This window comes from Gossypium hirsutum, chromosome D02, assembly GCF_007990345.1.
Source record: "Gossypium hirsutum isolate 1008001.06 chromosome D02, Gossypium_hirsutum_v2.1, whole genome shotgun sequence".
In the NCBI taxonomy this organism is placed as follows: Eukaryota; Viridiplantae; Streptophyta; class Magnoliopsida; order Malvales; family Malvaceae; genus Gossypium; species Gossypium hirsutum.
Window position 1 is genome coordinate 23,784,904 of NC_053438.1, and position 15,261 is coordinate 23,800,164.

At 33.6% G+C, this 15,261-nt stretch overlaps 1 protein-coding gene and 1 pseudogene across 1 annotated transcript; both read right to left on the bottom strand.

Moving 5' to 3' along the window:
• Positions 1–266: 266 nt before the first annotated feature.
• LOC107951291 (uncharacterized) lies at positions 267–6,582 on the bottom strand. Its single transcript, XM_041088301.1, has 6 exons — positions 6,484–6,582; positions 6,221–6,357; positions 1,313–1,353; positions 842–926; positions 672–709; positions 267–585 (listed from the first exon to the last, which is right to left on the bottom strand). The coding sequence occupies exons 1-6, from the start codon at positions 6,580–6,582 to the stop codon at positions 362–364; spliced, it is 624 nt and encodes a 207-aa protein (XP_040944235.1). The 3' UTR covers positions 267–361.
• A 5,145-nt stretch (positions 6,583–11,727) lies between these two features.
• LOC107951294 (probable xyloglucan endotransglucosylase/hydrolase protein 23) lies at positions 11,728–13,813 on the bottom strand (annotated as a pseudogene).
• Positions 13,814–15,261: the final 1,448 nt, after the last annotated feature.

Consider the following 15,261-nt stretch of genomic DNA (forward strand, 5'->3'; position numbering starts at 1 on the left):
TCCAATTTCAAGGACCATAAGCAGCCTCCCCCCCCAACTCACACACACACTTGAAAACTTTCAGTTCTATAATCCAGATTGAGTACCAAAAAAATTAAGCAAAAAAATTAAGGGTTCATTGAAAGAAATTACAAACCAAATCAACAAATGAAGCTATTACTACCAATTTCAAGGAACCAGCTTAACTAATCTCAAAGGTTCTATCAAACCCAATTTACAGAAGCTGCAAATAACAAGTATAGCTTAAATTAAATTGTCCTATAATTTTCCAATTTGACAACGGTAAAAACATGTTTTCTGCTAAGAGTAAGCAACAGGCAGTATAGAAAATAAATAAAAGAGCCGGTTGTAAAGTAATCCTTTATGTTGAAAGATCAAAAACAGATAATCCAGAAATTGACAAGAATGAAGGGACGTGCCTGGGCTTGGAACCGCCGATTTTTTTACCGATTTTTTTACCAATTTTAGTGAGAACGTCGAGATACTCTACTTGTTCAACGTAAGGCTCTGCCATTGTTTCTTTCGGTGAATCGGACTTTGTCTTCGTTGACAAATTTGGTAAATTGCGTGCTTCTTTATTTATAGCTGAAGACAGAATATGCTGAGAAGAGAAGATGAAGAACGGAAGAAGAAAAAGGAATGAAGAACGGATGAAGGAGAAGAAGCCTTACCTGGATGAAGGAGGAACCGGAAGAGGTCTTTGACCAAACTGATTTGCAACCCAAGGGGAAGGGGAAAGGGGAGAAGAAGGGTAACCAAACATCAGAAAAGCTTGAAGAATGCAACTGAAGAATGGGTAAAAGAGGAAAAGAAAAAGCAATTGAAGTTGAGAAATTTTTACTGGAACAAAAGGCTCCAGTCTGAAATTAAGGCTCCAGTGAGGTGAAATACATTTTCAACGCACTGAAGAGTGCTTTCCAAACAGCCTGGCGTTTGCTAGCATTTCAGTTGTAATTTTTTTTAGCCTAAAAAAGATAACGTACTGAGATCCAGTTGCATCCAAAGGGGCCCTAAATCAGCATTTTAGCTAGTAATAAGGGGGAAATAGTAAGTCTTAATCGAATTGAACTTTTTTTTTAATAATTAAATTTTGGTTAATTCAATTGATTAATTAAAATTTATATTTTTTTATTTTTTTATTAAATTAAGTATAAAACATAAAAAAATACATTGAAAGTGTTCATTTTTCTTAAAAATTAACCGAATTAACCAAAATTTTAAGTTTTGAAAAACTATATAATTAAAAACATTACGTAAGTCTTAAAATTAACATATAATTAAAATGTAATAGCCTTTAATATTCTTCATTTACATCCATTTCTTCTCTCCAAAAGATCTCGTGAAGCATTATACCTACAAATATGTACAAAAAATGAGTATATAATAGAAATATATGCATTTGAAAAAAAAATCAAATAATATAAACAAATGAATTGATTGTAAGTTAACAAGAATAAGATAGGAAGCATACCATTTTACTTATAAAAACTCATGAATTTAGGGTAGGCTCTAATGCATTCCAAGAAAAGTCTAAATATTGAAATGATTAAATAAATTAATGTAGAAGTGATATGGTAAAAAAATCGAAACTATTAAATTAAAAATAAATATATCATTTTCAATATTGTGAAGCTTTTAGATTTGTTCTTCAATCTTCTTGATGTCTTCTTTTGATGATGATTTTCGTATCCAATCTTGAGTACACACAAGAGCTTGTACAACTTTAGGAGTTAAAGAACTCCCAAATTGATCAAGCACATGCCACTGGTGTTAAATGCAAACTCTAAAGCAATTGTAGAAACCAATATAGCTAACACATCTCTATCCATATTTGAAAGAGTGGAAAATCTAGGGCTATTCACTTTCCAACACAATAAAATATCAAAATCTTCAACAAAATTCTCATTAGCCTCAACTAGATATTTATCCAATTCAGACATTTTGTCCTCACCACCATTTTCTAACTCACACTTTTTATACAAAACTTGCATATGCCTTTTCATTTTTTGTTGTGGTTTCCCGAGAGAAACATGTGTTGCCACACTCGATTGGCTACAAGCATTATGAAATGGAGGCTTTTACTCATCAAACAATTCATACAAAACTTCCTTCAACTTTTGCATCATTTCATAAGCTTTTCAGCATTAAACATTCCACAAACTACAAATTCAAGATACTTCAAATATTGTCTAGGATCTAAAACACAAGCAACAAACACAAGCAATTTCATCTTATCAATATCACCCCAATACTTATCATACTTATCTTTCATCTTCATGGTCATAATTTTGGAAAAATCTCGGTTTAAAAACGGTCTTCTTGCACAACGATAAATTAAAATTTTGAAAACCAACTCAGTTTGTGATATTTATAACAATAAACATTAACCGATTACGTAATTGTGTTTTTAAATTAACAGATCCTTGATGTTTTCCGGCTTTCAACCAAACGATATTCTCCGCAATTATCATACCATGAACTACTTCGAGTGTGGGCTCGAACCAATTGAACCAAAATAAAGAACTAGAAAAAGTTTTCTTTTGGGGGTGAAAACAAAATTCTCTCTTCTTAATAGAAATTGGTAAAATTGTTATTCTGGAAAAATATATTTAAAAGTTGAGAATAAATTCTCTCTATTTTTCAGCATAATAACAATTTCTCAAAAGTTGTGTTAATAGCTCTATTGGTGCCATCTATTTATAGGAAGAGAAGGTAGAACCCTTGTAGAGTTGTAGAGGTTTATTTTAAATAGAAAAACATCCTACTTAGAGTAGGAGAGGGGTGAACGACTCACCCTTGTATTTTTACTAGGGTTGTCGTCCCTTCATGTTATATGAGGGGTTTTTGGCCTCTCTCACATCGGGTCCAATTATGAGTACTTATTAGGCCTTTTTAACCCAGTACTCTGTAATGTGATCCAACCCGATTCAGTTTTATCCCAGTTAAATTTTGAAAATTTTACCCCTGGTAAATTTTTGACGATTTTACCCCTAATAAAATTTTGAGAAAATTCGTTCAATATGTCACAACTCAACATGTTCATTATGATAAAATGGTTTATTTTCATTTTCGAACTTCAAAACAGCCCAAAAACATAAACTCATTCTTGCATCATTTTTTAAGCAATCCAATATAGGATTGCAAATTTCCATTTTTATTTTAATTTTCATTTTTGGAAACCTATATTCATTTCCAAATGATTCCATTTCTCCAAATGATTTCAAAGAAAATCATAATCATTCCTAAATGTTTTTAATTTCTCTTTTTCTACTCATTTTGTTCATTTCTATTCAAACACACAATTCATTTCTGATTTCAACGAGCTAGTAGAGGGACTAATTAGATATATGTAGTTGAGGCTCAAATAATTTATAATTAAGTTATGGCTTTTTGTCTATTAATTATAGACTCATTTAGTCATGAAGTTATTTCACTATAGTATCGTGACTGAACTCTTCCCAACAACATACCATTACGAAAGCAACTACTTAGTACTCGTCCAATGACCTTGTCATAAGTGTGTTACACTCATAGGATATCCTTAATCTCTTTGGGATAATATTCGTTCTCTCAATATAATCCTATTTTATCTCATGGTAACCATTACATCTTCCTTCATGAAAAGTCAATCACTATCAAATAGTGATCAAGTCATTCATCACAAAGATGGATGACCCTTGACCATGTTTACTTTTCATCAACCATGCAATGCCAATGAGAGGATATCATTCACTTATGTTTTTGGGTATGAACTCCACTATTGTGTATGACGCTACATACTATAGAAGTTGTACACCCAAAGTAGCAGCTTTCGGATCTTTATCTATTTGAACTCAGACTTTTACTTACATCAAAGTGTACGAGTCACGCATACATAGTCCGCCATTTACTTAGGATTTAGGTATGCCACACTATGAACATCACAAGTGAATAAATCTATAAATTGATTTAGGATCTATTCTACTTGGGTCCTGTCTAATGTACTGTCAGTCTAGTCAATCACATTTATTTCTCTATTTTGTGGGAGTCATCCATTCTGATGCCCAAGATAAAACATCTCCCCAATTGGACTTGATAGAACATATTAGTCTTTCAACTGATTTGCTCATTTTCAATTAGATTAAGGACATGTTTAGATTTATCTACTAATACAAGTTGTCTTTCTGTACTACGATCTAACCACGTAATACCGCTTAATATTAGCTAAATATTCGACAACCAATGAGCAACATTTGCTTCCATTTTATTTTGCGTGCAAAAATCATGTGAGGAAAATTATACAAAGTATATTAATGTAACCAATGTATTTTTTTATTAACCAATCTGTTTGAACAAATTACAAGTGTGTATTGACGAAAATACTACACTTAGGGTACCAGATCCAACAGTCTCCCATTTGCCCTAGTGAAGTAGATGAGTCATGTTTCACATTTTTGTGCCCCTCCATATGTTTCCCAAATACCTCTCTAGCTATAAGAATCTTGGCTAAACAAATCTTTGGGGTTTTGTCCTCATATGTGATTTTTGGCTACGTTTACAATTCCGTCAAGCACTACCGTCTCCCTTATGTGTTTTTATCCTTATGTGGTTTAGATGGGTTTAGCTATATCCACACTGTTACAGTGTCATAGTTTTTTCCATACCTCATATTCGGCCCTCCATAGTGAAGTTAGCAGTGTAAGCTTGTTTGACACTTATTCACACTATGGACCTGTCGTTTAAGACAAAACCACAATCCAATGTTGATTTCTTTGAATCCTGACACATTTGGAAGTTAGAATTAGTATATTTGATAAGATTAAGATCTCCGCCGTAGTACACAAGCATATAATCCCTCATTCTCCGTAAATACTTAAGTATATGCTTAACTGCTTGCCAATGTCTTTATGCGTGAGTATTCGATCAAGTCGAGTCAAATCAAGTAAAAAAAATTTTGAGTTAGTTGAGTTAACGAATCCTATTTTGGCAACTGAACTCAATTTGAATTTTTTTAATTGAGTCGAGTCAAGTCGAGTTAATGAATCCTATTATTTATACTCAATGTTGCATTTACATAGATCGATTATTTAACTAGTAGATGAAGTATAAGATTATTTAACTACGTAAACAATATAATGGTTTTACCTTTTAACTTAATAAGTAAACATTTATTAAAACGACGTGGTTTTGCCTTTTAACTTAATAGTTTTGACTTTTAACTTTAGAAAAGGTAAACATTTATCAAAACGACGTAGTTTTTCCTTGTCTTATTCGAATTTTCGGATAACTCGAATTGTGTAATTCATATTCGACTTAAATCGAAAAACTTCATTTTTTATTCAAGTTGATCCGAATAACTTGATTAACTCAAATAACTCAAACTATTTAATTCAAAATTTAAATTTTTATCTAGTTTTTCGAATCGAATTGAATCAAATTTTGCTCACCTCTAAGTCTCTTAGTCCTAGATTCGCCTAATATCAACTTACCAATCCCACTGGTGCACCATAAAAACCAATAAACCTCTATATTATCACACCATCTTCCTCCTTTACCTCCACATGAATGTGTAAACTAGAAAAGCTCCTAAGCATTACATCCACCCCATCCTTCCAACATAAAGACAATCCTCCGCTAGAACTATCCGCCCCTACATTAATACCATTCACAAAACCACAATTTCTTCTAATTTTCTCCATATGTCTTGTATTAACCTTCGTTTCAATAAGAAACAACAATTATGGCTGAATTTGTCTCAAACTATTTTTGAGACGTCTAACAGCCTGCAGTTACCCCAAACCGAGGACATTCTAGCTTAGGGTTTTCATGGTGCACCAGTGGGATTGGTAAGTCGATATTAGGCGAATCTAGGACTAAGAGACTTAGAGGTGAGCAAAATTTAATTCAATTCGAACAAACCTCTATAATATCACTCCATTTTCCTCCTTTACCTCCACATGAATGTGTAAACTAGAAAAACTCCTAAGCATTACATCCACCTCATCCTTTCAACCTAAAAACAATCCCCCGCTAGAACTATCCGCCCCTACATTAATACCATTCACAAAACCACAATTTCTTCTAATTTTCTCCATAAGTCTTGTATTAACCTTTGCTTCAATAAGAAACAACAATTATGGCTGAATTTGTCTCAAACTATTTTTGAGACGTCTAACAACCCCGGTTACCCTAAATCGAGGACGTTCCAGCTTAGGGTTTTCATTACGACTAGCCAGTTTACCTTCCAACAGCCGTCGTTATTTTATTATGACCTTCTGACTCTATTTCTTCATGTAAAACCAAAGCCGATTGACCCCCACCTTGCATTCTTTGCCTCTTTTTCCCTTTCTTAAATGCAATAGGCCTTTCCTCCACCACCTACTCTACACCATTACCCATAACAGAACCTCTCTCATTAGCTAATGTATTGAAAAAGCTCGTCTTCGATTGGACATTGACCATACTAATCTTATATTGATAACCCATCATTTTTCCTCTATTTACCCTATAAGATTTAACAATTTGACTTTCTTCAAACTTCCTCCCTTCTTGTTCTTTATCTATCCCCTCCCTTGTCCTAACCCCCTCTCTTGACTCTTCCATTAACCATTGACTAACAGTCGGTGCCGTCCTCCGTGGCGGTGCCTTCAAGGAATTATCCCAACCAAACTCCACCTCTTGCACTCCCAGTGTTAAACGGACTGGACAAAACCTTTCTCGTGACCTAGCCTTCTATAACAGCTAGATTTTTAGTGGTGGCAGAACAATAGTTTCGAGACTACAAATTTCCATTGTATCGACTTATAAATATTATTTTTAGAATATTTATAGAGTCATTATAGTCGTATTAAAATTTGGTTTAGAAATATTAACGTTTAGATAGTTAATTAAGAGAAAAGCATAAAATTGAAAAAGGTGCAAAATTTGTTACTTAATGCATTTAGGTGATTAAATGGTTAATTATCATTTGAGAAAGGTCTTAAAAGATAATTAAGCCTTAATTTAAATAGTGGGATGGCTAATTAAAGGAAAATGACAAAATAAAAGGTTTTAATGGTAATTTTGTAATTTATTCAAAATTGAAGAAACAAATTGAAACAAAAGCTTTATTTTTCTTATTTTTTCCTTCTTCTTGGCCGAACCTCACCATTGATGACCAAGGAAGCCTTTTTCATCTTTTTTCTTCGCATGGTAAGGAAATTGAATCATTTTCTTGTAATTTTTATATTTTTGAGATCGTTGCAACTAGGTCTAGCTAGTCCGTACCTTCGTTTTTATTCTGTTAAACATTTTGGAAGTTAACATTGTTGAATATTGAATTTTTTTATGAATATTATGTATTTAGAGCTTTGATTAAGTTATTTGATGAATTTATAAAGTGATTTTTACTAGATTTTGATTTTAGGATTAAATTCAGAAAAAGTTAAAATATTAGGGTTGGATAGTGAATTTGACATTTATTAGGGGCTGATTGAGGGCCTAGTATATTTGGATAAAATATTAACTTGAGAAAAATTGGTTAATTTGATGAATTTAAGGTTAATGGACTAAATTGCAAAAATGGTAAACATTTAGGGTAATTATGTAATTTTGATAAGTAATAGGTTATTAATTGTAAAATGTTTAGAAATGAAATATGTGCTAGTAAATGAATAATTTTACATTTCTAGACCAAAATCTCATAGATACTAGTGGAAAAGGAAAAATAGCAGAATAGTCCCTAAATTTCTGCAGCGACTACAATTTAGTCCAAGTAAGTTCGTACGGTTAAAATTTAACATTTTATTTAATTGATGATTGATATTATATATATGTTCTATTGTTGGAAATAAATTATGGTTGGAATTATATTATCGATTTTAATACTCAGTTTGGATTGAACGCGAGATTTGAGTATAGTCGTGTTTGGTGTATGACTGGGCTTTGGAGTGGAGATGGTATTGGAGGGAGATATCAGCATATTATCCAAGTAAACCGAGGTTCAGCATTTGTTACAAACTCTCACGTTATACTTTCTGTTTGGCATGATTCGGGTGGATCAGCTCTTATGAGCTTCTGTTGACGATGTACTCTTACCCGTAAGTCGTTCTTCAAATGGAAAATCTCGGTAAGGTAGTTCGTTTAATGAATTTGAACGATATGTTGTTTATTTCATATTAATCTGAATATGGATGAATTATCGATTGAAGTTGTGAATGACAGGTTTCTTTTGAATAATTATTATTGTTTGCATTATTATAATTAGTTCGGTAAGATTTATCGTTTAATTCGTTGAACTTACTAAGCTCATTAGGCTTACTTGTGTTGTTTAATGTCATTCTAGATTTTCGAAAGGTTGGACGATCGGATCAAAAATCAAGTCACACTATCCAGCTTATCTCGGTAGCTTTTGAAACATTTAATTCGGATTATATGGCATGTATAGGCTTTTGTGCGATTTTGGTCAATGTTTGACTTATTTAAATATTATGAATGATATTTTGTGCAAGTAACCAACTTGCATATTGTATGAGAATGAGGTATCGTTGTTATGCTAGTATGTGTGGCATATATATACTTGAATTGTTGTGATTGTGGTAACTTTGTTAGGTATATTGATTTGGTATTGCTTGAATGAGTTGATGAATTGAATTAATGTGTATTTTGTTGTAAAGTTGTATATATTTGTGGTACCAATAAGGGTACATTGGTTAAGCACATATTAGGTTGGTTTTGATGTGTTTTTGACCCGATTAATGTCATTTTGAATTGATATTTTGATTAGTAATTAAGTTTCTTAAGGTCTAAGCAAACTTGAAATGGCAAACTTGTGTTTTAAGGTTCATTTTGGGGCCACATGACTTGAGAGACGGGTGTGTGTCTCAGTCGTATGTGGCACACGACCATGCGACACAGTCGTGTGTCCCTTGTAGGTTCAAGGTTTACAACTCAAGTGGCTATACGACCTAGCACACGGGCGTGAGGCTTGGCCGTGTGACCCAAGTAAGTGAGTTACACGGGTATGGACACGGGCTAGGACATGGCCGTGTGTCCTTATTTCGAATGCCCACACAACCTGAGACACGGACGTGTGTCTCAGCCATGTGAGTCACACGGCCTAGCCATACAGCCGTGTGACCCTTGCAGTCTAAATTTTTTAACTTTTTCCTAAATTTTCCAAATTTTTTCGATTTAGTCCCGAACTATTTCTATAGTATTTTTAGGGTCTCGAGAGCTCTATTAAGGGACATTATGAATGTATTTGAAGGAAATTTGATTATGTTTGTATTAATGTATGATTTGAATGGTTTACTATTCCATTTGTCCAGTAATACTCTGTAATCCTATTTCGGTCACAGATACGAGTTTGGGGTGTTACATTTAGTGGTATCAGAGCTATTGTTTTGTCGATTCTCGGACTAAATATAGCGTGTAAAATATCTAGAATTACATGCCATATAAATCTCCGATAGTGTGATGTGTTTGATTCGATTTAACCTTCGTTTTCTTATATATTGTAAAGATTCAGACGAATCTGATCGTGCTAATAATGATGAGGTTAACAGTAATGTACCAACTTCTGATCATGGGACGAGTAGTAATGTTTCGATTCCTTCGGCTCAGGAACATGAGCTTAAAAATATGTTCTTTAGTTATATGAATCAGTGGTTCAGTGAATTTATGAAAATGAAAAATCCAGCTCAACGAACTCTACCCCCTATTGTACCAATTGTTGTACCTCCGGTTGCTTCTCCACCTCCTTCTATAATTGAGTCTAATAGATGTATTCCGATTGAGAAACTTAGAAAGTGTGGTGCTAAATAATTTTGGGGCAGATCAAATGATGATCTGGTTAAAGCTGAGCACTGGCTTCAGAATATCTTACGAGTTTTCGAAGAAACGACTTATTCTCCTGATGACTTTCTTAGATGTGTTGTTTCGTTATTAAAAGAGAAGCGTATAGTTGGTGGTCTACGATAGTAGTTGTGGTACCGAGAGAGAAAATTTTTTGGGAATTCTTTCAGATCAAGTTTAAAAAGAAATATGTCGGAAAAATGTATTTTGACAAGAAAAAGAGAGAATTTCTTGCGTTACGTCATGGTCATAGATCAGTAGCTGAATACGAGAGAAAATTTGTGTATCTCAGTAAATATGCCCGAGAAATTGTGCCTATTGAAGAAGAGATGTGTATCCAGTTTGAAGACGGCCTGAATGATGATCGGAGGTAATGAAATTCGAGAATTTGTTATTTTATCTAATCGTGTACAGAAAATGGAAGAACTGTACAACTGCAAGATACAACGGGATAGACAGATTCGAAAATTTCATAAGAGAGGTTCTTCCAAGTCATATTCTACATCACTGACGAAGAAAACTAAAGATGATTTTAGACGAGCTACTTCAGTGTCTGAGCATCCGAACAAAAACAAGATGATTCAGCAGGATTTCAGAGTACCTACTAAACTAGCTAATAGTGTGGGAAGTGTACGAAATGCTCTGAAGCCCAATTGTAGATATTGTGGGAAATATCATCTTGGCGAGTGTAGAGGTAAATCAGGAGCTTGTTATAGATGTGGATTGACTGATCATTTTATTCAAAATTGTCCTAAATCGCCAAAAGAGGATGAAGATCAGAAAGAAAAGTAAATATCTACCTCTCAGAAAAGTAGACGTTCGGGCCAGAATAGTGCTACCGGGACTACTCGTACGAGAATGAAAGACACTGTCATTCGGTCAGAGGCTAGAGCACTACTCGCACCTACGCTATTCGAGCCAGGGAGAAAGCTACTACCCCAAATGTGATTGCTGGTATATTCTATCTCTTTGATGTTGCTATGTATACATTGATTGACCCTAGGTCAACTCATTCTTATATTTTCACTGCATTAGTAACGAAAAAAAATTACCTGTTGAATCTACTGATTATGATATTCAAGTTACTAATCCACTAGGTCAGAGTGTGATAGTTAACTTAGTTTGTCGTAATTGTCCATTGAAAGTTAGGGGCTGTGAATTCCTTACTGATTTGATGTTGTTACCCTTTCGAAAATTTGATGTTATTCTAGGTATGAATTGGTTATCGTTGCATGATGCTGTAGTAAACTGTAGACAGAAATGTATTAATTTGAAATGCCATACGGGAGAGATGATTTTAGTTGAGTCTGAGAGTCTGAAAGATGTTGTTAGAATTATTTTAGCTTTTACTGCTAAAAGATTGATACGAAAAGATAGCAAAGCATTTCTAGCATATATTCTTAATACTAGAGATTTAGAATCAAAGCTAGATTAGTTACCAGTTGTTAGTGAGTTCGCTGATGTATTTCCTGAAGAGTTGCCGAGTATACCTCCTGATCGTGAAGTTGGGTTTGTGATTAATTTGGTTTTTGGAACTACACCGATATCAATATCATCGTACCGCATGACACCATCTGAACTAAAAGAATTGAAAGAACAATTGCAAGAGTTATTAGACCGGGGGTTTATTCGACCGAGCGTGTCTCCTTAGGGTGCACCTGTATTGTTTGTGAAAAAGAAAAACGGCTCTTTGAGATTGTGTATAAATTATAGACAGTTGAACAAAGTCACGATAAAAAATAAGGGTTGGATAGTGAATTTGATGTTTATTAGGGGTTGTTTGAGGGCCTAGTATATTTGGATAAAATATTAACTTGAGAAAATTGGTTAATTTGATGAATATAAAGTTAAGGGACTAAATTGAAAAAATGGTAAAAATTTAGGGTAATTATGTAATTTTGATAAGTTATAGGGTATTAATTGTAAAATGGTTTAGAAATGAAATATGTGCTAATAAATGAATAATTTTACATTTCTAAATCAAAATCTCATAGATACTCGTGGAAAAGGAAAAATAGTAGAATAGTCCCTGAATTTCTGCAACGACTACAATTCAGTCTAGGTAAGTTCGTACGGTTAAAATTTAACATTTGTATAAATTGATGATTGATATTATATATATGTTCTATTGCTGGAAATGAATTATGGTTGGAATTATATTATCGATTTTAATACTCGGTTTGGATTGAACGCGAGATTTGAATACATTTGTGTTTGGTGTATGACCGGGGTGTGGAGTGGAGATGGTATTGGAGGGAGATATCGGCATATTATTCAAGTAAACCGAGGTTCAGCATTTGTTGCGAACTCTCGCGTTATACTTTCTGTTTGGCGTGATTCGGGTGGATCAGTTTTTATGAGCTTCTATTGACGATGTACTCTTACTCGTAAGTCGTTCTTCAAATGGAAAATCTCGGTAAGGTAGTTTGTTTAATGAATTTGAAAGATATGTTGTTTATTTCATATTAATCTGAATATGGATGAATTATCGATTGAAGTTGTGAATGACAGGTTTCTTTTGAATGATTATTATTGTTTGCATTATTATAATTAGTTCGGTAAGATTTATCGTTTAATTCGTTGAACTTACTAAGCTCATTAGGCTTACTTGTGTTGTTTAACGTCATTCTAGATTTTTGAAAGGTTGGACGATTGGATCAAAAATCAAGTCACACTATCCAGCTTATCTCGGTAGTTTTTGAAACATTTAATTCAGATTACATGGCATGTATAGGCTTTTGTGCGGTTTTGGTCAATGTTTAACTTATGTAAATATTATGAATGATATTTTGTGCAAGTAACCAACTTGCATATTGTATGAGAATGAGGTATCGTTGTTATGCTAGTATGTGTGGCATATATATATTTGAATTGTTGTGATTGTGGTAACTTTGTTAGGTATATTGATTTGGTATTGCTTGAATGAGTTGATGAATTGAATTAATGTGTATTTTGTTGTAAAGTTGTATATATTTGTGGTACCAATGAGGATACATTGGTTAGGCACATATTAGGTTGGTTTTGATATGTTTTTGACCCGATTAATGTCATTTTGAATTGGTATTTTGATTAGTAATTAAGTTTCTTAAGGTCCAAGCAAACTTGAAATGGTAAACTTGTGTTTTAAGCTTGGGTCCAATCGGTCTTAACCAAACCACCCCTTGTGGCCCAATCATCGGCATTCCACAAGCTAGAGTAAATTCTCATCGGCTGGTTCTTAGGAAATGGACACCAAGTGATTCCATGTTTTTGAACTCTCTAATGGGTGTACCGTCAACAGAGAAGCTGGAAATAACAACATCAAAAACTTAATCAATCAATCAATTTGAAAACAGAAAAAATAAACTAAAATCTAATGGGTGGTTTGTTTAATGAATACTCACATTATACGTTGGGGTCCCAAAGGATTGAATAAGTATGGAAATCTGCAGTTGGGTCAACCAGAGATAAACTGTTGTCTCTGTTACCCTTGCCTTGACTGAACACGTTTGTGTGAAGAATGTAAGGGTCGCCACTTAAATTCCCGAGGAACTCGAAATCAATTTCATCCCATGTTGATCCTTTTGAAGATAGCAGCAAATCCAAAATATAGATAAATATATATACCACCATACTTTAAAGCCATCACCGTCTATTATGACTTGATAAAAAAAAAAGTGGAATATTAACTTACATAATAGGCAGTGACTGTGCCAGCAGAGTTTCCAGGGACAAGCTTGAGTTGCATATCAATCTTGCCGAAAAGATACTCATTCTTGGATTGGAAACCAGAACCAGAAGCTTTATCGAGGGAGAGAGTGAGAACCTCTCTATTGTTGACGATTTTACCACGGCCATCTCCCCATGTGATGTCAAAATCATTGTGGAAGATACTTGCTGATGCTGCCATGAGACAGGCAACCATAAGAGGCATAAGAAAGGTAAATTTCAAACCTGAAGAACTCATTTTTGACTTTTGACTTAAATTTTTTTTTTTGGTAGAGCAGAGGATTTGGTGTGATGGAGAGGAATGGTAGAGCCGGTCATTTATATAGTGAAGAAAAAGGGTAGAGGAAGAAGCCAAGGAAGCTGCTCCCCTTTAGCTTGGTTGTAGACAGTTGTTTGAGTACGAATCATATATTAAAATAGCTAGCTGTAAAAATCGCACGAACCTACAAAAACGCATGCGTTTTTAATTGAAAGTGAAGTGTTTCGGGTTAATTGCTGCTTAGTTGCTGTCGCCAGGTTGCCTACGCGACAAGCCGATGCAGCACCGCCATTAACTAACTGAAAATATCCCAAGTGTTACTAAAAGGATAAAATAATGTGGTCCCCTGGAAAAACGATTTGTATTTTTCTTATAACTAAAAGAGTTAGCTCCACTAAAAAAAATTCAGTAACGTTTTTATTAAAATATTCTTAAATATTTTGATAAAAAAATTTTAATCTGAATTTGATAAAAGTATCGCTGTTTTATCTATTTTATGATTTGAGTGTAGTTCTATTTGGTCTGAAGTGGTATTCAGATAAAGTTTTTCCAATTATATTAATTTTAGAATTTAAATTTTTGTTGAAAGATAATCTTAATTAAAATATACAATTATTTGTAGGTGTTAAATTTAGATTAAAAATATTTAAGTTGTATAAATATATTTATTCCCAATTATCGTTAGCTGTACAGGAAATTGATTAAAAAATTTATGTGTACATCGACTGCAATTAATTTATTATATTCAACTATCAGTTCTATTATTTATTGGTATATGTTGCTTTTCCTTGTCTCGCATGCAAAGCGCATTTTTATAGGCTAAAGGCCGAGTTGTGAAATTTCTCAATCTACCAAGCTAGGCGAAAATTAAATAAAGAAAATGTTTCTCAAAGGTTAAGGAGATATAGAGCTAATAGTATTATTTGTTAATAGAACCCAGGCATGCACGTAAGTAACTTGGTGTAGGAATATTCTGTAAATATTTTAGGAATATTTTGTAGATATTCTTTTTATTAAAATCCCTTATTTTAAGGGATCATATCTCCTATTTAGTATCTTTCCTAACTTAGAGTTTCCTAAAGTAGTGTCATAGGTTGTATATAAAAACTCTGATTTATGTTCTATTTAATACATAATACTCTGATTTCTACATGGTATCAGCTTAGGTTACGATTTCTTTTTCAACCTAGACCATGTCCGAAACTCCTTCTCCTACTTCGGAGATTACTTCAAATCCAGAAAATTTTTCTGGTTCCGATGCTCCATCAGATTCGTCTAGTCAAGGGTCTTGTGAAGGTAATCTGGTCATAAAAGATCCAGAAGGTAACCTTTCTTCTACTGCATTTTTCTCCTCCCAGTTGAATCCTAATTGGATCCTCGATTCTGGTGCTACGGATCATATGACTGGTACAAGGCATTGTTTCACAATTTTTTCCATACCTTTGGTAAAGCTGTCAAAACGGCTGATGGTAGACATTGCA